The 27,500-nt window shown below is 42.9% G+C and overlaps 2 protein-coding genes across 2 annotated transcripts in view; both read left to right on the top strand.

Annotated features, from left to right (window-relative positions):
* Positions 1–5,107, top strand: part of LOC307233596 (V-type proton ATPase subunit C 1-A-like) — a 7,342-nt gene extending 2,235 nt beyond the window's left edge. The window contains exons 4-13 of the mRNA XM_080004944.1: positions 911–996; positions 1,664–1,758; positions 1,852–1,943; positions 2,437–2,535; positions 2,660–2,728; positions 2,879–2,971; positions 3,395–3,488; positions 3,587–3,684; positions 3,820–3,946; positions 4,344–5,107. Coding sequence (XP_079861070.1) covers positions 911–996; positions 1,664–1,758; positions 1,852–1,943; positions 2,437–2,535; positions 2,660–2,728; positions 2,879–2,971; positions 3,395–3,488; positions 3,587–3,684; positions 3,820–3,946; positions 4,344–4,442 — 952 coding nt within the window. The 3' untranslated portion in view covers positions 4,443–5,107. The remainder of the gene's footprint in view (positions 1–910; positions 997–1,663; positions 1,759–1,851; positions 1,944–2,436; positions 2,536–2,659; positions 2,729–2,878; positions 2,972–3,394; positions 3,489–3,586; positions 3,685–3,819; positions 3,947–4,343) is intronic.
* Positions 5,108–6,552: 1,445 nt separating this feature from the next.
* LOC307233496 (protein spire homolog 1-like) overlaps positions 6,553–27,500 on the top strand; it is a gene marked incomplete at both ends in the record, with an annotated part of 29,884 nt that continues 8,936 nt past the window's right edge. The window contains 7 exons of the mRNA XM_080004832.1: positions 6,553–6,874; positions 10,484–10,512; positions 21,048–21,284; positions 23,557–23,682; positions 26,738–26,818; positions 26,959–27,123; positions 27,352–27,438. Of these exons, the coding sequence (XP_079860958.1) occupies positions 6,553–6,874; positions 10,484–10,512; positions 21,048–21,284; positions 23,557–23,682; positions 26,738–26,818; positions 26,959–27,123; positions 27,352–27,438 (1,047 nt within the window). The remainder of the gene's footprint in view (positions 6,875–10,483; positions 10,513–21,047; positions 21,285–23,556; positions 23,683–26,737; positions 26,819–26,958; positions 27,124–27,351; positions 27,439–27,500) is intronic.

Below are 27,500 nucleotides of genomic sequence, written 5' to 3'. Positions count from 1 at the left end.
TCTTCTAGACAGACCTGCTGTGACCACAGTGCCGATCACAAGATTTTTACTTTCCCCAAATCCCTTCTCTTTATCTTCCCTTATTTTGGTGAGGAATGTCACACGGGTCTGAGGCCAACGGGAAAACAGTCTAAATTTAGCTATTTGCAATTGGGTGACACAGCAGCATCCCGGGTTTGAAAACATTATTCAAGTCTGGTGATTAATGTGCCACTGATGTGTTTGACTTATTTATAGTATTTTGGAAAGCGTTAACAAAATCACTCTCACACAGCCAGTTGCTGATGGAACTGCTCTTTTTTTTTTTTTTTTTTTTTTTTTTTTTTTTCAGAAACTCTGAGAAAGTCCAGTATTACAACATAGTTTGACTTGTTAGACCGCAGCCTGCCTGGGATACATTTCTTCATAGAGAGTGTCCATTCAAGTTATAATGATGACCTGAATACTTAAATCACATCAAAAGAATAATAAGCATTTTTTTGCTCCCCTATCAAGTGCTTTGTCTGATTACCTTTTTCTTCACCGGTTTATGTTGTTGTCTGTAACTAGACATTGGAGAAGTGATTTAGATCTAAAACAAACCGGAATCCTGTTTTGAGAGACGGTTAATGATGGAATGGCAACTATGCTGTCTTGTGTAACTCCCCTTTTGGTCTAGATATAGAAGGATAGATGAATAAATAGATCGGATTCTCTTCTTGGTAACACTTCTTCACAGTTTAGCTTTGACCGCAGATCTCGGGGATATGTAAATCTGTTTGATGTGTGTGTGAGTGAGTGATGAGTTTGCCCCCGCTGTCTCCCCGACCCTTTTACTTCACTCTGCACGGGTGCTTCTGTGTCCGCACGTTTTCCGTGCACAGAGTTTGTGTTGGATCGGAGTGTTTTGATGTCTCCTGGCTGTTTGCAGTGTGGTGAAGAAGGTGGCTCAGTACATGGCCAATGTGCTGGAGGACAGGGAAGACAAGGTCCTGGAGAACCTGCTCGCAAACGGAGGTGAATCGACAATTACCAAAAGACTCCCCCTTAGTAGCCTCTCCTTTATTCACACCTAGGTCGACATGTCTGCGTAAATAAAAGCCTAAGTAATTATGGATTATATCAATCATCATTAATTGAGGACAGTTATCTGATATAAATGGTAATGGTAATAATTTATATTTATCATTTATATTCTATATCCCCATAACAATAATTTATCATGTGCATCCTGTCGCATTTAGTATATTCAGTATATATTTTTTTATATATCTGATTATTTCTGTTTTATATTCTTTGAGCTATTTTTATATATTTGACAAATTATATTTATTTATTTTCATTTCCCTTTTTATTCAGTTTTTATTTAAAAAAAATGTATTCTCCATTTTTGTGGAGACTGTAAAACTGATTCTGAATCTATTCTAAACTATTATTGTGCAACGCAGTCATGCTTAGTTGTATTATTATGTGCCTCTTTCCACTACTGTCAATGCGTCAATGAAAATCCAACAGATAAATGTTTGATTGTTTAATTTCTTCCGTTTGTACTTGTCATTTCGTTGCCAATCAGATAATCATTGAAATCAGTTCCATGTTGTCATGTTTTAATGAGATTTGTGATCAAATAAATTGTACCATTAGCTGATGAGAAAAACTCTGTGTTCACCCTTCTCTCTTCCAGTCGACCTCGTCACCTACATTACACGGTTCCAGTGGGACATGGCCAAATACCCCATCAAACAATCACTGAAAAACATCTCTGAAATAATTTCAAAGGTTTGGCTCTCACTCCATTTATAAGAAAATATGGAATAATTTGAGTTGGATGTATGTACAGAAATGTTGCATGCCCCATTCCTCTTTGTTCAGCAAGTCAGCCAGATCGATAACGACCTGAAGGCCCGGGCGTCCGTGTACAACAACCTGAAGGGGAATTTGCAGAACCTGGAAAGGAAGAATACGTGAGTAAACCCCTTAGCAGCATTTTGCCCCTTCTACACTTCACTAGACTGGCTCATAGTTAGCCACTTCCATCTAAACACACTTTATTTTGATATTTTCTACATAGCCAAGACCAAGCTCTTAATAGCTCAATCAGTTATATAATATGTGGAAATGATTTACTTTACGTTAAAATAAAGGTATTTCTGTGTATATGTCAAATAAAAGTTGCTAAATTATATTATTTATAACTTTTTTTTTTGCTTTTTTCATTTGGTTGATTTATATTTTTGAAGTTTTAATGGACAGTATAGGTTTTATCGAGATATTTTTGGTACATTATTAACTGATGACGAAGGGCGTGTACATGAAGAATGAGAGGCATCGTGGATAAGCCACTGTGTTGCCATCACAGTCTTATTTTAAGCCGAAAGCTGCAGGGATTCCACTGAATTGTTTTGGAAATATTGTCCAGTGGGAACATGCTGTTGCAATGCCGTTGTGTGACACTAGGGGGAGCCTGCTGACCAGGAGCCTGGCGGACATTGTTAAAAAGGAGGACTTTGTACTCGGCTCAGAGTACCTCATCACTCTGCTGGTGGTTGTTCAAAAGTAAGTCATTTATGTATAGCCGTTGGAAAACACACAGTCAGTCAAATATACCTACATGCATTTTATTAAGCGAAAAATAAAAGAGATTGATTTTAACTCGGTATCTGCTGTGTTATATTTTAAGGGCGGCGTATGCTGACTGGCAGGGTAAATATGAAACACTTTCTGAGATGGTGGTGCCTCGATCCACAAAGTAAGTTTGAGTAGATTTCAAAGTAATGGTAGCCATCAAGTAAACGTCTCGTTTTTAAACGCTTGTATATCTGCTACACCTGTTGATATTTTATTAACAGAAAAACAGGCTTGTGAATACGTCCTTCTTCTTTGTAATTGTTTCTCCCAGTCTGCTGTGTGAGGACAATGATAGCGGGCTTTTCAGTGTGACGCTCTTTACGAAGGCCGTCGACGATTTCAGACACAAGGCCAGAGAGAACAAGTAAGAGCGGTTTAAAACCAAGCAGACAGGATTGTAAGAATAAATAAACAAAAAGAAAAACACTTTTCTCGAAGGTCAACATGAATAGGAGAAACACCCAGACTGCTTCCTGGTCCACGATACGATCCCATTGTTGTTCAATTTAAAGCAGGAAACAGGATTATAGATTTAGCAGATTTTATGAATTCTGCCAAAAGTGAGATCCAATTGAAGAATAACAATTTGGACCTTTTTATTGGCTCTGACCTAATTTTGCGCTAAATTCGATTTTGGTGAGAGATGATTGCCGTTGTTGGAATAAAGGAAAATTGGATCCAGGCCTAAAAAGAGCCGCAGTTATCCTCCTAGATGTTTCAGGCAAAGAACAGGAAAGGTGGAGTCGGAGTGAATCTGACCTTCCTCGTGGTGTCCTTCGCTTTCCAGATTCCAAGTGAGGGACTTCCAGTACAACGAGGAGGAAATGAAGGCAGACAAAGAGGAGATGGCCCGTCTCTCCACGGATAAGAAGAAGCAGTTTGTAAGTGGTGGGAAAGGACCTTGGTTCTGGTCAGTTTTTGGTCGATAGTCAATACTTGAAAAGTCGTTTTGATAACCCCTCCCCTCCTCCATCTGTAGGGCCCACTTTTCCGATGGCTGAAGGTGAACTTTAGTGAAGCCTTCATTGCGTGGATCCACATCAAAGCCCTCGAGGTCTTTGTGGAATCTGTCTTGAGGTACTGTGTCCACATTCAGTGTCAGTGATGGTATAGTGTCACCGTTGAACACTTACACTTGAGGATGTCGCTTAGTTTGTGCATTTGGCGTGGTCATGCTGATTTCTATCATCCTGTCTGGTGGCGTTACTCCAGATACGGGCTGCCAGTCAACTTCCAGGCCATGCTCCTGCAGCCCAACAAGAAGACTGTGAAGAAACTGAGGGAGGTGCTCAATGATCTGTACAAGCATCTGGACAGCAGTGCGGCTGCCATTATTGACGTAAGTGAAGTACAGTTTTAAAGGAATAGTTTGGATGTTGCTGTTTCAACCATTCATCCATTCACTGACCCCTTAATGCGGTATGTAGATAAGTTCCGGCTGTTTGTCCAAACTGGATGCTTGGCAGCGTCCTCTCATCAAGAGTTCAATGCGAGTAATGGGGGACAAATCCGCAACCTATGTTCAATGCGAAATTCACTCCGCATTTCAGCCGAAGCCAACATGAGGCCGCAGCCGTCAGTCTCTTTCATTGCTGTGCCGCAGTGTTGTTATCGGTGTTACACCCGAGTGGATGTGGACCGGCCAAATTGTGTGATGCGGAGTGAGTTTTTCAGTACTACAACACATTGCACATACTAACGGACGCCTCATGGGTCATCTTGTCACTGTTTTCCAGTCAGCGATGGACATCCCGGGTTTAAATCTGAGCCAGCAGGAGTACTACCCCTATGTCTACTACAAGATCGACTGCAACATACCGGACTTCAAAGTTTAACCTTTTTTATTTTTTTGTTTATTTTTCATCTATTTGAGTGTAGATCAAATTTCTAGTCTACCCCCCCATCAAAATCCTCTCCCTCCGCCCTGTGTTTTCGCTGCCCCGACGACCCTCCGCATGGATGGAGGAAAGCACTTCAGATCTGCATGCTGCCCCATTAGTGCTCGAAGGCACACAAACAAAACCTTTGCCAATTTGACAAAACAAGAAACAATAATTAACTCAGAAGATCACTTCTATTTTTGTGCCTTTGTTTACAGTTACATTTTTTTTAAGAACACACCAATGAAACTTCCGCCGTGACCTTAGACAGATACTTAACTTTTGTGAATGGGATTCCTTTTAAACTCAAGACTTGTAATAACAGCCATTCCACTTGTGTCTGTTTGATATGTTATTGATATCTGCATCTTCCAGATAGATATACAGAGACTTGTGTGTGCCTTACATTTTGGTACTTGCTTCGAGTGTTACGAGTGGTGCACATCGGCTATTAGATGTTTATGCACAAACAAGTGTGTGTGTGTGTGTGTGTGTGTGTGTGTGTGTGTGTGTGTGTGTGTGTGTGTGTGTGTGTGTGTGTGTGTGTGTGTGTGTGTGTGTGTTGTTGCCTCATGTTAATATCTGAGGTCAAAAGAGATCTATATAGTTATTGTATTGTATTCTATGCCACTGATCGATGATCATGAATAAATATGAATTTGATTTCTAAATGTATTTGTATTTTTTCTGGCTAAGAACAAATCCCCTTTATTATTATGTATAGTATATGGGCTGTTAGTAGGGTCAGAACATAATGATTGACATGATATGATTATGATATGATACCAGTATCTGTATCAGTATATCCCCAGTTTACATACAATGTATGATGTACATGTGAATAAGGTTTAAATATTCCTTTGTATGGTGAGAGAGAGGAAGCTACAGTCGCCTCCAGCGATGAGTCATGGTCATACAGAGAGCCAGGGGACAATTCAATTAATGTTATTTTTAAAGAAGAAATGATCATGAATGCACACAGCTTCAGGCAGAATAATGAAATCACAGAATTCTGCTGCCAATGCAGCGGTTCATCCCAAATGTTCAGATAACTCCTCTTTGCATTCCTGCCGGGAAAGGTGGACCCTTGCCGCCAACGATGGAGAGCTAGAGATGAAAGACCCGCAAAAGATTTGTTCATAGCGAACAGATCTTTCAGTTGACACAGGGGTCGGGGGTCAGGGGTCGGGAGGTCGGAGTCAGGTCAAGGGTCGGGGGTCGTCGATTCGTTTCGACAGCGACTTGGTAGCTGCAGCCAGACACACAGGCACCCACTGAGACCGACTCCCGATTCAGTATCGGAAAGAGCCGTGAGCCTCAAGCACGCCCATCAAGCGGCTTACATCCTGGGAATCTTCAACTCACAAGTTGCAAATTGAAAATAATTGTTGAGGATTTGAAATGAATGTGTAAAAAGGTATTTGGAATATTCATGTTGAATATGACTGATTTACATTTTACATTCCACCAAAATAAATAATTGTGACGTAAGTAATTGATTCCTGCGAGGAGCTCATTCACAATCGTTCATCGTTCACTTGAAGTGTGTTCCACCGCCTGAATCAAACCGCTGAAGAGTCGGAACACCCAATGAATCTTTGAGGTGTTTCTGTTTTTACTGTTCACGGCTCGTCAAGGAAAGGGACGAACATTTCATCACAAATGGAAACTGCACATAAGATGGGCACGTGTAGAACTGAAATACGTCGAAGGGTTGTTTCTTAAAAAGTACGAGCTAAATAAGTACAATTAAATACTTTTATTAAAAAGATATATTTTTTACATCAAAGATTATCACTTTAATGGTCTGCAGTAGCCAGCGAAAGCGTGACGTGCGTGTGACGTATGAAGCGTGGTCGTTGATGCGGAAACCCGACGGGCTTTGAGACCCAGCGGACTGACTCGTTATTTTTCATCCAAAGCGGAGCACCGCAAGGGGTCGGGCTCAGTCGGTCCCCACTTCGGTGTGGAGCTGGAGGCAGAGGAGGAGGAGGCGGAGAGAGCATCCATGCCTCCAGGCTTCCAGGCTGCATCCTCGGGCCTGAGATAATGGAGGGATGAAAGGATGGCGGACGACGGAGAGCTGATGAAGGCTGCGGTCCACCGAGATGAGCAGCAGCAGCAGCAGCAGCTGGATGGAGCGGAGGGTGGAGGAGGAGAGGATCTCTCTCTGGAGGAGATCCTGTCGCTCTACAGCCAGCCCATCAACGAGGAGCAGGCCTGGGCGGTGTGTTACCAGTGCTGCAAGACGCTGGCCAGGGGACAGCGAAGGGGGACCTCCACCTCCGCCGGGCTGACGACGGCGCCCGGGAGGCGGTTAGAGGGACCGGGGGACGTCCGGGTCCAGAGGGACGGCGCGGTCCGGGTCCAGTGCCGGGGCCCCGCAGGTACACTGTTATATAATGTTGACTGTAGGCTCCTTTAGGCCGCTCGTGTGTGTACAAATGCCAATTAAAAATAGTCAATTGAAGTGTCGTTTATGAATTGGAGGTAAAAAAACAACAACAACGACATTCTTACCCTTGAAAATCTGTTTTTATTTGTATTTTGTCATGATGGGGTCAGGCCTGTTGTGATTTTGCATTATAAAGTAGTTATACCTTTACTTTCATTTCAATCCTACCATTTCAAAACAATCAGGTGTTGATGTTTCATTGTCTGGTGTCATTAGACAGTTACATATACAGTATATTGACCATCACCTGGCCACCGGCCAAAGTGTCTCCATGCCCACCATGCAACAACAAAGGAATGCATCCATCTCCTCCACCACCACCACCACCACCACCGACCCCCATGCTGTTGCTTGCTTGGAACAAAATATAGTGATGTGTGTTGTGTTTTGGTGATGCCGTCTGGGCAGTTGTTTATTGTAAGCCTGATGGCCTCTTAATCAGATCAGCGTGATTAAGCATCTAGGTGTCAAGGCGCTGGAATGTGGACATAGATCAGTGTGTGTGGGCACACATGGTTTAAAACACACATGAACGCCCAGCAGCATTAATAGGGCATTGGGATCATCAGGACACATTTAGCGTCCTCGTAATCTCATAATTAATCCCATAATTTTGCCCTCATAATTTTGCGTCCTCATAAAGAGGCTTTAATGCTGTTGTAAAGATTTAAATATTCTAATCTCCTGATTTATTCTCACGATTCAACTGCTAAATCCAACTGGTCTTGTTTTTAAGGGGTTTTCTATACTACTCTGTAAAGCACCTACTGTATACAGTATCTGTGTGTGTGTGTGTGTGTGTGTGTGTGTGTGTGTGTGTGTGTGTTTGTGTGTTTGTGTGTTTGTGTGTGTGTGTGTGTGTAGGGTGCTTAAGGTTAAGAGACAGATCAAGTTTTGGCCTAGGTTTAAACCTACAGAGCGATAGATAGAGAGAGTGAATGTGAGTGTGCGTTTTTTAGGAAGATCAATGGGATGGATGCCTGCTAAAACGTCTGACTTTTTCATTGGGGGTATGGGCTTCCCATTTGGCCATCAGGGCCCCTGTAGCTATCAGACGTTGCCACTAACTGGGAAAGGATAGAGTACCGTTGTTTAAGTCTACTATTAATGACAGACTCAGAAACATAGCAGGCAGCAATCCCAGTCACTGGTCTCGATGAGATTGAAAAACAGGTGGAATTGATACCAACACAGTCCCAGAGGAAGTTTTATTATTTGAACATACAGTAACACACATGAAGGTGTTTGGTGAAACAGGCACACTCAGTTCTGCTCTCCATAATGTCATCACAGTTCCCTACAGACTAAATAGACGGCAGAGCACGCTCAACGACTGAGTGATGAAGACGTCTCTCTGTTTCTCTCTGTAACGGATTACCTGAGAGCCCAAGGGACGTGCGCTTTCCTCTGCTGCCATATACAGAGTCTATTGAGCTCTGCTGTCATTTGACAACGTGGACTCATTCTGGGAGGGCAGATAGGAAACCATGATGGTGGATGATGGTGTTGGCTTTATAATATTTTTTCTATTAGTTCAGAAAGTGACATGGGAAATGGGAAAGGTTATGTTCTGTAATGTTCAGAGCATGCAGCCTTTCTTGTTTTTATCTATAGCTGCTTCTGGTTTGTTTTATTGCTTGTCATAAAAAAATTTTTTTTTTATCGACACTAATGTTGTAATGTTGGAAGGCGTGATATACTAGGGCCATTTAATTGTATTTATATGGTGATATTTATCAAATAGGGCGGTATAATAGGGCTATCGAAAGGTGGGACAAACAAAGATCTTTTTCTTATATTTCTCTGTAACACTTCCATGTCTCGCTGTCATCGTTCAGACACCTTTATAATCAAAATTCTTCCAACTCTCGTTGGTATACATTTGGGAGAAGTCTTCAGTAAATGTCTGTACATTACCAGCTCCAGCTACCGTCTTGTACTGCCTCTGATCTGCCTCTCAGTAGGATCCCCTCGCTTTTCGGAGACGCGGCCTCAGGCTGGGGAACTTAGACAAGTCAAAGAAATATTTCCCACATATTAATCGTATTTGCTGAAGTGCTGAAGCCTCTTTCTGCTGAGTTGACTTACAGTAACGTTTTCATTTCTCAGCCCGACTCTGGCTTCGTTGTAGTCAGTCATCAGTCAGTACCGCCGCTGAAAGCCGGGATACTGACTCACCAGGAAAGTCATGGGTATCTTTAAAAGCTGGCAGACAATAACGGACGCTGTTTGCGCCAAAGCTGGACAGCTGACAAGTGGACATAATTAAATCATGTCTCTAAAATTTGTTTGTCATCTTATCACCCGTTAACATTAATATTGACCTACTTAACTTGCTGTCTCTTTGGTTTCTTTGTGGGCTTTCGCCATAATATTTACTGTTTTAGAAACAAATCCTCAACTGAACATTAAATAGGTCACATACATACAAATGATTACACACAAATGATCCATGTATTTAAATTTGAATTTGAATTTGAATTATTGAAAAAGAAAAAAAGCAATATTTTGTAAATATTTAAAGAAATATTGAAATATTTTTTAAATATGGAAAGAGAGCATCGCAATAAATTAAATTGTAATCATTAATGAAATTAATTGCAAAAAAAGTAAAAAAAACATTTTAAATACAAATGTTTGTATAAAAAAATACAATATTAAAAAAAAAAAATTCAATATAAAAATAAATATTTTTTGAAAGATTGGTATGTCGGTACCACTATACATACATTAGCAATGCTTTGACAGCAGATGTGGTAAAGACAGAGCCTATGTGTGAATAGAATATCACATGGAGCCCCGACGGTATCGCCTGTTCTCTCTCAGCCTGCAATGTCACATTACGAGCTGATGATGCAAGTCGCGGTCATGAGACGATGTTGGTGCTTTATGTATTTTTCATTACGGATACTTTCAGCACAATATCGCCATTTGTTGCGAGGGTCATCTGTCGGCGGCGTATTTGGTCACGTTACCGCCCAAGGAGAGATTCAGCATCAGTAGCTGCTTGAACCATTCAAGTGAAGGGAAAAGCGGGAATGGAATTAATGGAGTTCGGGAGGGAGACAGAGATTGGCCTAGTTTGCACGACGGCGTCTGTTGGGCAGAATGGGTTCTTTGAAGTTCATTGGGTGGAAAACGGGGAAGAGGAGCGGTAATCACTGTGAGCTGCGAGCCGTTCCAGACTCAGTGTGTGATTAAAAATTATGCATGTGAGCAAATTGTTACTGAATATCACACATGACCCATTAACTGCTTGCCAGTGACTTCTCTAAATGAGTTATCACAAATGTCATCGTCCTGACCATTGAACCTGGGAATATACTGTATACACTTCTGGAGATACCAAATACATTGGGCAACCAACCAACCAATTGGGCAACCACAGGCCACATGTGTTTAGGCATTGCAACCGACGAGCGATCCGCAGTATATCTATGTATTACTTTATACTGTATATAGTGTACAGTATGTCATTTTTGAGCCCACAGCTGATCTGATCGATTATCACATTTGTCTCTCGTTTCTCATTTCTCTGCAGGTAAATACAGCCCTTGCACATCAACAGAGGTGAGTAACTCTTCTAATACCAATTTATCTTTGATCGTCACACAGCTACAGAATAGTGGGGACCATATACTGTACTTTTTTTTTTCTCCAGTGTCTTATTCCTGATTGTTATACCGTAAAATGAATGACCTTAAGGGTGATGATACCTAGGGGTGTGCATCTCTCCTTTATAAGACCATCCGATAAGGACTATGATTGAGGAAAATACATTTTAATACGGAACAATTAGATTGCGATGCGATATGATGCAATGTGATACAGTTCTTAACATTTGGTTAATGTAGACATTCATTTTCCATTCTAAATTAAAATAAGCCAATTCTACAAAAGTGCCATTGCTTTGTCGGCAAATAGATACAGTATATAAGTAGTTTTGTTACTTTATGGCATTTAGATATAATAATATGTAATTTATTGAGAGAGAGAGAGAGAGAGAGAGAGAGCGCGTGCGGAGGGTGAAGTGCGGATGGTTGTTTGACTGTTGGTTCAGTGGCGTAGGTTATAGCCAAAACAGTGGCCTGGAGGCAACAATAAACCTCAGTGTGTGATAACGAACGCGTGGCTTCTTCCGCCATCTAGAACGTTAGAATATCCTAATCATTTGATGCTCTGAACGGCACGTTGAGATGCAGCGCAGGGTTCAGGCTGAACAGGATTAAGAGAAAGGTGGCGATTTATTTCGTTTCCTTATTTTCTTACTCGTATGGAAAATGAAAAACTAAAACCTAACTCGGAATCGGAGGGGAGAGCGCAGTGCGCACTGCCGGTTCCGGTGTTCCTGCGTTTTAATTTTAGATCTATTTATTTCCGTTAGTTTCTACTTGTATGAAACAAACATTTTAAACCCAACTATGGGACTGTCCCGCTCCGCATTGGATCAGGACAGTGGATTGCGTAACGGAGAGGGCTTGATCTCTGCGTTCTGTTCCCCGTGTCTTCAAACAAAACAAAGTTATTTTGAAAGTAGGATGACTTGTGATGTTAGATCAGTGAGTGTTCCGCAGCAGTTTAGTTTAGAATAAAGTAGAATTAGCAGCAAAGCTTCGGTCGACCGAAACTTAGCTTCAGAAATCAGGCCATCGACCAGTTCATGGTACATTTAGATCGATCCAGGAGTCCACGTATTGATGTAGTCGCATCTTTAACATTGAAACCTGTTTCCGATTCGTGTCAGTGAATCGTTACACCCCTTAGTGATATCGGTGTCCAAGCACCACTTTGGTCCGTTACGCACTACCCCGCCTTATTCTACAGAATACAATGTAGCGGCTGTAAATAACAGGGGATGGAGAACAACCCATGGAGGGATTATAACTTTACCTGCAGATCTTAGGACACAAATTGACCCCGTGTTTTAGTTCCCACTAGTTTCTGTATGGAGAAATAGAATACAACAGTCACATAGACCATGCATCGCCAGCGGTAGTTAGCGTTGTGAAACTCATGAGTTAATGTTCTTGTTTATTACCTCAAATACCTTAAATGACAAATGAGACCCTGTGTTTGTGAGGACACTCAGGCTCGGACACAATGATACAGCGGCATTATTTTTAGGTTGATAAGGTGGATTTGCAGATTTGGAATACAACACTTTTCTATCCGCAATATAAACGAAAGAGTGGAAAGGAATATAAAGGAAAGCAGAAAGGAGTACGCAGATCCGCACGAAGGAAATTATCCTTCTTCACCCTTGGTGTGTGGGCGTGTTGATGACGTCATCAGCCGCATGGTAGAGGCGTCATCTACATGCAACACACCCACTCGCTCGCTGTGAATGCCCGGACAGTCACCTGCTCTATCCACACATACTGCTCAATCGGACAGTATGCAGACTTTGCACTAGGGTGCTGGCTGGTTCATGTCCGGTCCAAATGATTCGGACATTTGCGTTCAAGCAAACAGCTCATCCGGTAATGTCTGGATAATTTCAGGGTTACAGTGCATGTGTGAAGGCAGCTATAGATACAGTGAGTGCTGTGGTGCAAAGGGTGTGGTGTGGTGTGTTAATCCCGGTGGATGACATTCCTGCTGTGCAATAGCTGTCAGCAAACTCACCGTGGACTTTATGTTGTTTACTAATAGCACTAATTGCACATGTCTAGCTATTTACGTACAAGAGTCCAATGAGTAAACGTTCCAAAGTAAAACACTGCAAAAGAAAGTTGTATTATCTAACAAACATGGGTAACATAATAACCAAATGTTCCAAGTCATACAGTGTGATCCACTTGGTCTTTTTTCCCCCGGAGGTTTTTTTCCCTCCTGGATACTTCAGCACCTCACAGCTGGACTGTCACAATATTCGTGGAAATGTCCAAATCGCAAGCTCTCCTCCATGATATTTGAGACCCGTTTCAGGCACAATATGACTCTCAATAGCCTGGTGGTGTATTAGAAAAAGCCTCATGGAAGTGGAGGAGTGTTTGTGTTTCACATCCTGGAATAAACGGCTGCGTTTTGTTGAACGATGGTGCCACAGAGCCAATGGTTAAAATGGTGGTTAAACAAGTCTAACGGAATTTTTCCTCTGGGTTTCACTGCTTTGGCTATTGTTTAATGTCCTGGGCTTGGGTTGTTGGATTCCCTGGCAATATCACCGCAATAACAGATGGACGGCTAATAGATCAAACACACACACACACACACACACACACACACACACACACACACACACACACACACAGACAAGCCTGCATGCTCACATGCGCGCACACAGCCCTTGCTGCAGAAGCAGGGAATGTGGAACTTTATGGACAAATCCCTGCTAAGCAGCTTTCCACCACAGATGAGTTCTTACAATGCAGCGTGTGAGAGACTGGCTGGTAAAAAACACTGGCAAGTTTTTGAAGGGCGCCTCGATGTTTGACAGCACAGAATTCTCACTCTTCGCAAAAACCTTCTACACTGATTTTTTAGGAATGTAATTTACTGCAGCATGCAGGATTAGTTTCACCTCAAAAGTACAAGTGACACACATTATTACATTGCATTTAGCAGACGCTTTTATCCAAAGCGACTTACAATTATTCAAGCACCGACGGACACAGCCATCAGGAGCAATTAGGGGTTAAGTGTCTTGCTCAAGGACACTACAGCATGCTAGCAGGAGGAGCCTGGGATCGAACCAGCAACCTTTAGATCACTAGAAGACCAGCTCTACCTCCTGCCTTCAAACTGTGTGAACTCAAACCAGAGTGTGTTGGTGGTGTAATGCAGCTGTGGACGTCAGATTACAGTAATTCCTCAAATAGTGACCCAGGCTTTTATTTTCCTCCGCTGCAGAGGGTAACAGGCCTTTATTAGAGGCAGATTTTTGTACCTAATTCCCTCTGTTTAATAAGTATATTTGATCATATTTGAGTATGAACTTTAAATCAATCTTCCGTTTGGGTGCCATGCCATGCAAACCCATGTATGGTGAAAAAAAGAGGGAGCTAGTAGCTACCCTAAAAGTCGCACTTGTGGTGGTAGCCGACGGGGCAATTACAGTTTTCAGACCTTGAACGCATCACTTCCTGCTTGGAGTGCTGAGAGCGAGAGTGCTCAGAGCGGGGCATTTGCCCCAAGAAGTGATCTGCTACACAGCAGTAGGAAATGGAGTAAATTAAATACATCCACAACAAAAACACAGAATGGTTTTTTTCTTTGTATGAGTTCGGAGCTCTGCACTGGAACAGCGCTACAGCTCAGATCAGTTTTTCCCTCAGTCTGTATTTGAGGCAGGCTTGTATTTGTTCGTGTAGACAGTGTTTGTTAGCGGCCCGGTTTTTATTTGAGTACCGGTTTATATTTGAGGATATATTCTCTCTTTGTGGCAGCCACTGAGCCAAACTCGAACTTTGAGAAAAATGCTTTGACGATTTTTGACGGCAATCATTAGTATGAGGATGAGGATATTATGACCCAGCGGGTAGAGGCATTGGTTAGAACATCTGGAACAGTCTGAAGTTCAGAAAACGGCTTTATCTTACACGTAACGCAGCCTTAGAGACAACATTCAACTATCAACTATATTGCATATATAACACGTGTGTCTGTATATATGTATCAGAACCCGCTCCCTAGCTGGGCCCATGCACCTGCACCTAAGCACTCACCCCCAGCTCATGCACACAAGAGCATCTATCTATCTATCTATCTATCTATCTATCTATCTATCTATCTATCTATCTATCTATCTATCTATCTATCTATCTATCTATCTATCTATCTATCTATCTATCTATCTATCTATCTATCTATCTATCTATCGATCATCCATCCATCCATCCATCCATCCATAATCAAAATCCTTGAGATGATATCTAGTCTCATATCACCATATCGATATGTGCTCAGGTTCATATTACTTCCGTGTGATCCTGATAACTTTAGCAAGAGGCACATGAGGCAGCATAAAGTTTTACAACGTTATCTCGAACACTCCTCCCTAACGCGGTTTCCGAGATCCTGCAGAGGGCTGCGCCCGGATTCGCCGCCAACAACCCCCTGGAGCGCCGTGAGACCACTCCGGTCCCATGATGTGGTGGAACCTTTGGAGAATGTGGATTATGCTTAATCACATTCCTCCCCGTCAAACATTAACCGTTCATCTCTATCAGCTCTATAGCGAGAGACAGAATGCGAGGCAGAGAGATGACGACTTGGGGCTGACTCCAAAGAATGGGCGAGTGTGTGCGTGGTTCAATCGGTGTGTTTTTGTTGTTCCTCCCCCTTTGTTTTGTTTGCCTTTATACGCTCAAGTCTGAGCGGCTGCTTGTCTGCCAAACAGTGAACCAGAACAAACCCGGCTCAGTCATATGACAGTCAGAGGTCAGAGCGTAGGCAAGTGAAAGGAATCTCCTATTCCACCCACGGGGTTATTATGACACAAATTATTTGTTTCATGTGTGATGGAGGAATCGAATATGTTCCCTTGCAAGTTTAGATGTGGAAGCGGGCATCTTTTTGGTTTGAGGAGCAAAGTCCAAGAGAGGCTCTGTCTGGACTTCTTGAGGCAACATAATAGAATGAATGGATTATGTTTAATCAAATGTAATGAAATCAAAAAATGGCGGTGCCTACTGGCACTAATGCTAATCGTACTAAATGATGTTGTAACTAATGCTGATTCTAAACATGCTTTTTGTGAGTCTGAGTGTCTTAGGCAATGTGTTAAGTGTCAATTTAATGAGAAACAAATGGCAGTAAGTGCCAACGCTGTTTTGTTTTGCCCAGTTTGACACTTAAAGTAATGACTTAAATCATTTGGATATTAGTGAAAAACTACGACTACTAAGTCACATTGCAGCATTTACCATGTGCTTATGCCTTTATTCTAGAAATATTTCCCAGTAATCAGAGTGCACTGGACTGTGTAAATTGGCCGTATAAGCCACCAACATGATTTTAAGAGAAAACAAAAGTTTAATAGCTATTAGTACTGGAAATGGTAGTTGGTGGTATTCCCTCCACACACTCAAATATTCACACACACACAAACACACACACACACACACACACACACACACACACACACACACACACACACACACACACACACACACACACACACACACAAACCTCAAGTGCAATCCCAGTTTTCTACTGCCGCTACTATAACGCCCCAATGGAGCCCCAGAGGGATTAAGTTCCTTCTTAGATGTCTTAACCGTTACCACCATACTATGTCCTAGATAACAGCTATGCTTTTGCAAATAATAAATAGATATATAATAAATAATATATAAATAATAATATATGTCATTCAAAATGGCCTACTGTTGGCCTAGCGTTCAACTGTATGGGACATAATTTGTTAGACGACTGGGTCAGAATATCTCCAAAATGGCATGTCTTGTGTGGTGTTCCCGGTATGCAGTGGTTAGTACCTACCAAAAGTGGTCCAAGGAAGGACAACTGGTAAACTGGCGACAGGGTCATGGGCACCCGAGGCTTAGTGATGCACAAAGTCTAGCTGTCTCGTCCAATCCCACAGAAGAGCTACTGTAGCACAAATTGCTGAAAAAATTAACGCTGGCTATGATAGAAAGGTGTCAGAACATACAGTGCATCGCAGCTCGCTGCGTATGGGGCTGTGTAGCCACATATCAATCCGAGTGTCCATGCTGATCCCTGTCCACCGCAGAAGGCGCCTCCAATGGGCACGTCAGTGTCAGAACCGGACCATGGAGCAATGGAAGAAGGTGGCCTGGTCTGATGAATCACGTTTTCTTCTCCATCACGTGGCTGGCCAGGGTTAGCGTCCGATCCGATCGAACATCTGTTGGATGTGCTGGAACAAAAAGACCGATCCATGGTGACCCCACCTCGCAACTTACAGGACTTAAAGGATCTGCTGATAACGTCTTGGTGCCAGATACCACAGGACACCTTCAGAGGTCTTGTGGAGTCCATGCCTCGAAGGGTCAGAGCTGTTATGGTGGCAAGAGGGGGAGCTACACAACTTTAGTGGTGTTTAGTAGTGGTTTTAATGTTGTGGCTGATGGGTGTTTATATCGGCCTCTATTAAGAACTGAGTATTCCCTCAGTAGAAACAAATCGCTAACTTCTCTCAGTGGCATTCTTTCCATCACAAAGCTGATCTGTGTTATCGTATCTTCCCCAGTGAACAAGGCGTAGAAGGCCAAACAATGTTCTCCCTCTAAGCTCAGAGCCACCTCGCCATGAGAGAGGCTCGCTGACCTCCTTCCTTCGTCCTTCTGAGGAGGAGCAGCGGAGCGAGGCCGAGCTGCGAGCACCACTGTCAGGAAGCTGCTTTGTTTTTTATCCGTCCTGTGACATCCACAATGCCTGCCATGTGACTCATACCGAGAGCATCAGCATTCATGTACTGTAAGCGCAAATCGGCTGCACTTTTGGAATTTGACCATAGGGGTTGGGATTTGGGATATTTTGTGTCTGGAACAATTACGTATCGGCGGAAAACATTATAATAACTGTAAAGTATGTAAACTGTATATGCAAACATCAGGCCTATTTCACACCATTACATGATATTGTAGTTTACTGGACAGGAATATAGGGTAGATGTTACATGTTCCATTGTCAGCCTGAAGTTCAGTCCTTATATCATATTTTTATTCATATCCTCGTACCTGCTACAGTTACTGGGGACAGAGGCAATGGAATGTACTTTGAATGGCTCCAGAAAGTGACTCTTGGAGGTGAAAGAGGTGGAAAGGAGACAGATACTTTATGTCGCAGTTCATCGTGAACAAAGATAGGCGATAGGTCAAGTTCAAGAGATTATTTGTCACATAGAGGTTTTGCCTTAAGAGAAATAACGCCCCGCAAATGTTCCAGTTATAGATATGGCCACTGAAGTTTAAGATACAGATAGATAGATAAATAGATAGATAGATAGAATCTGCATCAAAGCCTCCGCCTGTGTCTGTGTTTTGTATGTGTGATTGGAATTATGTAGATTAACGTCCTTGTTCGAGGAGGTGTGTATGTGTAAGTGTGTGTGTGTGTGTGTGTGTGTGTGTGTGTGTGTGTGTGCGTGCGTGCGTGCGTGCGTGCGTGCGTGCGTGCCTGCGTGCGTGCGTGCGTGTGTGTTTGTGTGTGTCCGTGTGTCTGTGTGTGTATGTGTGCCCGCAAGGTGTTGTGTGTCAGTGGGTGTGGAGCTCAGACAAAGAGCTCTCATTCACCTCAGGTTTCGGAGCGATCCTCCCCCGTAGGGCCGGTTCTCAGACTCGCCCGCACAACTCCCTCCCTTCCCGCCCTTCCCTCCACCGGTCGTCCATTGATCTGAGGAGTCGTGCGGCCTCGCCCTTGATCTCCCGTCTCGCCATAATACGCTCTCTCCCCTTCCTCTTTAATCACCCTCTTTCTCTTGATGTCTTACCCTTCTCCTCCCCGGTTGACCTCCCTCGTTCCCTTTGAACTCGGCTGAGGTGTACAATGAATCTGTACAATATGTTTTCTCCATTCTCTTTCTTCCCCTGCTGTCCCCCGTCGGTCCAATGCCTCTCATTTCTCACTTTCTCACGTAGTTTCTTCCCGACGGGTGTCGCTTTTCACTTCTCAGTGCGCACACATCCGTTATAATCTCCTCCAACCAATTTTACCATTTCGTCCTTTGTCTCTGCCTTGGCACGCTCGGTTTGGTGACTGTTGGCTTTATCTGCCATGACTCTTTATTTAGGAATTTGCGAAAAACCGATGAAATTTTACCGGAAGTAGCAGAACCTTCACACATTTCCGATGCGCCAAGGTTTTACAACTTCCAGGGTCGGGTGGTGGAGCGGGGGCGCTTGGTGACATCATCATACAATTTGTGATATATGTGCAGGTTGTGGCTCTGGGCGGGGCATTGGCATCGTACGAGGTGCGTAGTGTACACTGCATCGGTCAGTAGTGGTTGCTTCGGGCAGTATCTGAGCTGTGTCGAGACGTGTCCTCACATATGGAGTTCGCTTGCAGCTTCGGAGCAATGGGTCCAAATTGTGTCCCGTTTTATTTTAGTCCCAAAAGTTGAATGCAGTCATGCGGTGTTTAATCCAGTTGAATGGAGCCGTGTTGTTGGGAACCTCCACACGGAGTGATTTCCTTCCACAGAGACACCGTGAGGTAGGAGTCTGTGGAAGTAGACAGCCACTGCAGGTAGTAGACAGCCAGCTTTTAATTACATTTTTAGGATAAAGTCATAACACGCAACAAGTGTATCAGTAGATGAATCGTCACCGCGTTATTACGTCAGCTGCGTTCAATGGAAACTTGTAAATTGTTGCTCGTTTTAGTAGTAATGCTGATTTAAAGACGAGCGACAGCACAAACTGATGCTGCGTTCCATAGGAACCCTAAAAATTTGTAATTGGTGTCGATACGAAGTAATACTGTGTTTTATGGAAACCCTGAAAACTGTAATTTGTGTCTAACAAGACTAACCTGGACCCTGTGTATTGCTGCCTGAAGCTATATTTATTATTATTATGATAATTATATTTATTATTATTATGATTATTATTATTATTATTATTATTATTATTATTATTATTATAGGGTGTGTAATGAGGACTTTCCTGTGAATATGAGGCGATAATGTTGAACAGGTACTCTGATACAATATCAGCTCAGCAGAGTTCTGTTTTCTGTATAAAGTATAGGGTATGAATATGAATAATATTCTTAAGTGCACGCTGAGCCTGCTGAGCATCTTTAGATGTCAGAAGACGATGTGATACCAAGGGGGTCTGCGACTTCTATTTATGGATTTGTGAAATTTGAGCTCTCTGAAAATGTCACCATGCAGAACACTTCTCCATTCAAATCAAATGCAGATTATTTTGTATCAGCTTCTATTCACGTTCTGTTGTTGAAGGTCTTTTTGGTTCTTGAATACAATCACAAGTGATGGTTAATAAAATGGATGTTTATGCAGGCAGAGTTAATTTAGGTAATACCCAAACCTTTTGGTTGACTTTATAGTGTATGCTGTTATTAATTTGAGGCGTGTGTGTGTATGTGGGGGGGTGGTGGTCCTTAGACTGCAGACAGGTGATGACCATCATCACAGAGCAGAACAACATCAAACGATGTGGGAAGTTCATTATTTCAGCAGCATTCCTTCAGAACGACAGGAGGGAGGGGCTGTGCAATCATTGTGGCGTACAGAGAAATCTACAACGACCATGATGAAGAGGATGGCCTTTTTTTATTGCTGCGTCAGTGAATCACATGATCGTCCCTCAGTAATCTCCCCCAGGGCCAGGCTGCTCAGTTTATAAAAGGCCACTATATGTGTGTGTGTGTGTGTGTGTGTGTGTGTGTGTGTGTGTGTGTGTGTGTGTGTGTGTGTGTGTGCATGCGTGCATACGTGTCTGTGTGTGTGTGTGTGTGTGTGTGTACCTGTGTGTCTGTGTGTGTGTGTGTGTGTGTGTGTGTGTGTGTGTGTGTACCTGTGTGTGTGTGTGTGTGTGTGTGTGTGTGTGTGTGTGTGTGTGTGTGTGTGTGTGTGTGTGTGTGTGTGTGTGTGTGTGAGCTCGCTGCAGGTTTGCATGTGCTAAAAGACTTGTAGAGACCTTTCAAGCCTCAGAGGTTGAGCTCGTCTCACAAACAGTATTGGTATTGTGTGTGTATTTATTACACAGCTCTGTGGAATACTTGATTCTGATTGGTCAATAGAAGTGATCAGCGGTCAGGTATAATGACCACTATCTGTTAATAATGACTGTTGCCACGGGCAACCACTTCTCTTCCTGGATTCACGTCACTGGTATCACTCCACCTACATGGTCTTGCTAATGCAAACAGTAGCAAGTGGCGCCATCTTGTGACCTCAGATAGAAACTACAATGGAAAACTTCACAACATAATTTCAACATAATTTCCCATTAATAACGGTAAATAGTAGTGATATAGCATTTGGCTTGATTTTCTTGTACAACAACAAAAGAGAACATTTTCATTTCATTTCATCAAAACGTATAATTATAATTACTGTTTATGTAAACATCTTTGAACAACATCCGCCCCGTACTCTCTAATTTCTCCAACTAAGTGTATGTTATGTATGCTTTTTTTCCCAACAGGTGATCGAGTCGCTGGGCATCATGATCTACAAGGCCCTGGACTACGGGCTGAAGGAGAACGAGGAGCGGGAGCTCAGCCCGCCGCTGGAGCAGCTCATCGACCTCATGACCAACATGGCCGACGCCGAGCGGGACGCCTGCCCCGACGAAGGCTACGACGCCACAGAGGAAGACGAGGAGGCGGAAGATGACCCCGCCACCGCCTGCGGAAGCCGCGGCTATAGGGATGTTCTCAAGGTGGGATGTACTCATTCTTTTTCTTTTGTTATGCTGTTCATTCTTTTCTTTTTTGTTTTTCTTTTTATTGGTGATGCAGAATCGGTTTAAGTGCAGAATCAGTACAGGTCACCATTTTTCCGATTTTTAAACCTCTAAACTGACTCTCATTATTTGTTTTGTAATGTAAATGAACACAATCAAAGTCACACACTCTCCACTATTTTACAATGTTCCCCATCATAATAAAAAAATGGCACTTGATAACAATATAATAACAGAACAAGAGAAACATAAACTTATGATTTATGGAATATGGCTTTAAATGTGGAGATTATCAGCACAGAGCAGCCTGGCTGTTGTGATCCCAGTGGGTCTGGGTCACATGCCTGGGAACTGCTCCTCTGCCCTCTGATGCAGCACAGGACCAGCCTTATGTGGCCTAGTTCTCATTAACATAACCAACCCCAAATACACACTCATACACACATATCACGCAACCAACTTAGGACAATACTGTACATCTGTATGATTACATAAATTGTTTCCATTAAGCACAGATGTATGACTGCACATGTACAGTAGAGATGGAGAGCTGCATGACTGTGTGCAGGTGCACACACATGCATGGTTGTTCAAAATATATGCACTCACACACACATGTACGCACACATGCAAGCGCACAAACACACATACACACACACATACGCAGACACACTTAGAAGTAGGACTTGAGACTCACTCGCAGTCTAGCCAGGCTGACGGGCTGTCTGCTTGGATCACTGCCTCAGTTCTTTCCTCCCTTCATCCTTCGTCCTACATTCATTGACCATCGCTCCATCTCCATCTGCATCAAGCCCCTTTCCCACATGAAATCCATAACATTGCTGGATAAAAAAGGCCCTAGGTAGTCATTCACACATTGGCCTGCTTTATAGAGGAGTTCTGTATGGAGTCTGTTCCCACATTAGATGATTGATGTTACGGATACATGACCTGCAGTAAAGGGTTAGGGTTTGTACGTTATATCCGGTGTAGATGCGATCGTTTGGACAGTCTTCCTAGAGACAAAATGTGTTTGAGTCTCTCGTCTTGGCAGCCGAGCGCCACGGTTTGGACCGGACTCTCATTTTTTCCAATGTGTTTTTTTTCTTCCCGAAAACAAATAACTTTTTGAACTTTTAAAACATTTGTAAAAACCCACTATTTGTGGATTGCTGGTATTTGGATTCCGCTCCACAAGTACTTTACGTGCTTGTCCCAGCAATGTTACTGCTTCTATTCACACACACTTCCATTCACAGCCATACCATCATTTTCCCACATTACGCCAATATGGAAAATTGCCAGTGGATTTACAGATTTCAGTGTCGTAATAGACACACACAGTAGTAGTATTTCAGTTTCAGGGAAAAGGGCTTTAGAAAAAATTGTTCTGTAATATGTTTAATAGGTTTAATCTGTTCCTAATTGTACCCCTGTTAAGAATTGTGTATCAGCATCACATATCCAATTGAGCAAATTTGTTTTAAATTGAAGAATTATTTTACTAATCATCTTATAAGCCTTAAAACAGTCTCGCTCCTGTGTTGTTGTCATTGATAGAGGATATCATTTGCACGAAAACAATATTTAAGTCCAAGTAGAAGCTTACGGAGCTGATAATAATGAAGAGCTTTTCATGTCCCAGGAATCATTTAACTAAGGAATGCAGAGTATGGATGAATGGAAGCCGAGACCATGCCAAGCACTGGCCCGGGGCACCTTCTGTTCATCTGGGAGTGACAGGGACATATTCTGTCCTCACTATGTATGTGTGTGTGTGTGTGTGTATGTGTGTGTGTGTGTGTGTGTGTGTGTGTGTGTGTGTGTGTGTGTGTGTGTGTGTGTGTGTGTGTGTGTGTGTGTGTGTGTGTGTTTTGAATGCTTGCTGTCCAGAATACCCATGGGAACTGCCCCATGCCCATACATACTGTGGATTGTGTTCGGCACTCAATGACAATTGTTTACAAATGTGCAAACATATGTTGTAATTGTACCAAAGTACTCTCCCCTCATTCAGCTTACAATTGGTATATAATGATGTGCATTTACTATTAGATTAGATTTTGGGTTGTTTCCCTTTATTCTTAGTACTGTCGGGATTCAAGGTAACGGTTTATTTTTCTTCATGCATCTCACTCTCTGTCTCTGTCTCTGTCTCTGTCGCTCTCTCTCTCCTTCTCTCTCTCTCTCTCTCTCTCTCTCTCTCTCTCTCTCTCTCTCTCTGCCATCCTCTTTCTCTCCTCTCTAGCTCTGTACGTCTCATCTTCCCAGTCAGTCAGATGCTCCCAGCCACTACCAGGCGGTGTGCCGGGCGCTCTACGCTGAGACCAGGGAGCTGAGCACCTTCCTGGAGAAAATCAAGAGTGCCAAAGCGGTGGGTCTGTGACACCCTGTAGCCAAAATTACAAATATAGGTCCAGGAAATATTGGGATCCTTTACTCAGGAAATTCAGGTGTTAAAGCGACAGAAATTGACAGAAGTGCGCAAGCAAAAGAAAACATATGGAAATAAAATAAAGCAAAATAAATGTAAAATAATAATAATAAAATGATACTCATAATAATAAATAATTGTACATGCATACTTGAATACTACATATTTATTACATTTTTAACATATACATATATATTACATAGATTACATATTTAAAATCGTAAATAATGCTGTAATTAAACTCTTGATCTGTATCCTGGCATTTTTATATACCGAAACCATAATTCGTAATGATAGCATTTGTTTTCAACCCACAACAGCTCTATGGTTCAACCAAAGATATTTGGCTTATACAAAGCACTGTGTTACTCTTGTATAGAAAAAGGTTCAAAAACAGAAAGATGGAAACTACACCATTCAAATCGAACCCTCCCTGACAATTATCCATTATGGATCTTCTGGGTTACACCTGCAAACTGGATCGAAGGGATCACAAAACTGCTTCTTTACCCTTTCTGCATAACGTCCAGGTGATATTGGGTCATTGTGGGGAAGAACCGGTTTGTTCGCCTTTGCGTCAGACCTAAACAATGACATCTGGAGATATGTCTGACTATGGTTCAAGTTTTTATTGTGGTTGAAGGGTTTACACTTCAATTACTACTACTGTTCTCATTTGAGCTCCGTGGTGATTTCTTTTATTTTCTTTTATTATTTATTTTACCGGTCTGCATACTATCGAGTGTTATCAGGACTGTGTCTAACTGTTCAATTCAAAGATTTTAAATTTGTCACATGCAGTCATAAGGACAGTGCAATTAAATACTAGAGGGCAAAATCTGAAGGCTGTGCAAAACAAAGTAGGAATGAAAATTCAATAAAATAATAATAAAATAATCAAGCAAAAAATATAAGCAAACAATAACAAACTTACTGTTTATAGGCTAAAAAATAAGCTAAATATAACAACCAAATAATCCATAATAAAAATGTATATGTGTATTAATGTATGTACAGTATGAGACCGAGCATGTACAGTGTTTCTTCAGGGGATTATAATCTACAGTATGCAGCGTATTGTTCAAGGGGGGCAATGTGCAATGATGATATTGTGGTAGATCTCCTTTACATTTCTTTACTTTTCTCTTGCTTATTGCTCTATAAGCAAAGGGTAAACATGGAAAGAACTGTTCAAACTGGAGGGATGCTTCTCAACTCACTCCGTTGCATTTGGAGTGACATGTAGATATCATAGTTGGTTTGAAATTATAGGTAATGATTGCAAACATACATATACAGTATATAACACATACACATACAGTATTTATAATAACCAATGATGGCATTTTGTTGTAGTACCAAGCTACTGTTTTTGCTGAGATCACCTTAAGACCAGAGATATGTATTCTTTGACTCACCCTTCAAAGCACACTCAGGGTCTCAGCTGTGAGCTCGAGAGTTTCCCACAGGGGTCTGTGTGTGTGTGTGTGTGTGTGTGTGTGTGTGTGTGTGTGTGTGTGTGTGTGTGTGTGTGTGTGTGTGTGTGTGCGTGTGCGCGTGCGCGTGCGTGTGCGTGTGTGTGTGTCTGTGTGTGTGTGTTAGTCTCGCTCTCTCTCTATGTGTCGGCCTGTTCCACCGCAGGGTTCCGTCCTGCTACACACTGCTGCTGGTGCCCTTTCACTGTGCGTGATGCATCTGAATGAATGGAGGATTTTGGTCTGTTGCATAAGTCTCTGTTACAAAAGCGAGTGGAGTCCTAATGCAGGGAGGAATGGTCTGATCTGGAAGTGGGAAGAAAAAGGTGGGGAAAGATGAAGAAAGGCATTTGTCAAAGATTCTGGTGGATATTTCGCATAAGGCATTCAGGGGCAGCGTAATGTATAGACCCTTCGTGTTTATTAACATGTGTAAATAGATATGTGTGGTTTTGAGAGACAGAGGGAGAGAGAGAGAGAGAGAGAGAGAGAGAGAGAGAGAGAGAGAGAGAGAGAGAGAGAGAGGGAGATGGATACCCAGGAGGTGTAAGACAAGCATCAGCATCTCCTCCCCACCTTCTCTTCCTCTTCCTCTGGTTCTGTCCCACAGGACGTCCGTCCGTCCGCCGGCCTGTAGCCATCCACAGGGCGCCATTGTCTCGCCACAAAGACTCCTCCCGCTGCTGCAGATTCACATAAAGGCGGCTGAATTAGCGGTGATTCACACGAGGGAAGGAGAGAGAGAGAGAGAGAGAGAGAGAGAGAGAGAGAGAGAGAGAGAGAGAGACCGCGAGAGAGCAGAATAAGTGGCTAAATCAATGTTGTTGGGTTTTTTTTCCGTGAGTGCCCCCACCACCACCACCAAAAACGGAATTTGTTCCAGATGTTCCATGCTGTCCTGTGTTGTCCCCAACAGCCTTTTAAGAAAAAATATTTGGCACGGTCTCTGCTCTGCTTTTGAAATGGAAATCCGCGGCTTTGGCGTAATTTGAAGCCACGCAGGTCACACGGCCTGGATGATGTTATTTGCGAGCGACCGCCTAAGCTCGATACAGCAGTAGATAACCAGTGTTTGGATGACAAGATGGGTAGATAGTTATAATTGGATAACTGATTAGTTTAAGGGTTATCCCGAAGAAAAAGCGAATAATTCCCTTGGCAGATAATGTAAAGATAAAAATACAACACATGCAGGCCAAACCTGAGCTTATATTCAGTTTTTCTTACCAAAACTGCCCATTAAGATACACATAAAATAAAAACACATTCGGGCTTTCTTGGCTTTACGTGAACTTGGGGTTTGAAACAGAACTTGGACCGTAAAAGTCGCCCATTAAAGTTCTCCTTTGGTCCAAACTGGAGAAAAGACTGTTTTATCCCCGGATTCCAGGCTCCCTGTAGTTCCCTGGATTGGATTGTCCCGTGAAAGCTGTATGCTCTACATCATGTTTTTGCACCTATATTCTTGCACTCCTCTCACGCTCTCCTTCCTTCCCTCTGACTGTCCCTTTCCATCCCAGAACCTGCGGAAGATGGAGGGCGAGGCGTCGTCATCGGAGGACGCCGGCAGAGACTTGAACGAGCTGCAGAATGCCGACTGGGTAGGCGGACGGACCACTTAACACCTAGACCCCCGGCCTTTGAAGACTGTAGAGTCCTTGGAGACTGGCGCCTGGCGCTGTACAGATTAAAGTTCACTCGTTCAACTCTTCCTCCACCTCCTCCTCTCCCTCCTCCGCAGGCGCGGTTCTGGGTGCAGGTGATGAGGGACCTTCGGGACGGTGTGAAGCTGAAGAAGGTCCAGGAGCGTCTGTACAACCCTCTTCCCATCGAGTACGAGCTCACGCCCTACGAAATGCTCATGGACGACATCAGATCCAAGCGCTACAAACTCCGCAAGGTCATGGTCAGCGTCAAAGCTGTTTCCCAAGGGCTTCTCATTTCCAAAAACCTCTGTACAAAATAATACACTGTTCATCATTCAGAGCTTCACTGACCAACCGTTAACATTTCTTGTTACCGGTTTAATTTGAAACTTGGATTGGCTTGCCATTGTTATGGACGCTGGGCCATAAATTCATGGCTTTGTTAACTTGTTTCTTTCTGCCTTGTGCTATTTTTTGGGGGGCTCCAGGTGAATGCAGACATCCCCCCCAGGTTAAAAAAGAGCGCCCATGAAGTCATCCTTGAGTTCATCCGGTCCAGACCACCCCTCAACCCTGTGAGTGAAACACAACCTCGTTTCACCTGCTTTTTGTGGCCACACACATTATGAGGTTTTTT

Source organism: Zeus faber, assembly GCF_960531495.2.
Source record: "Zeus faber genome assembly, chromosome: 8".
Taxonomy (NCBI): domain Eukaryota; kingdom Metazoa; phylum Chordata; class Actinopteri; order Zeiformes; family Zeidae; genus Zeus; species Zeus faber.
The sequence above is the reverse complement of the archived record's forward strand: the minus strand, read 5'-3'. Positions and strand labels throughout refer to the sequence as shown.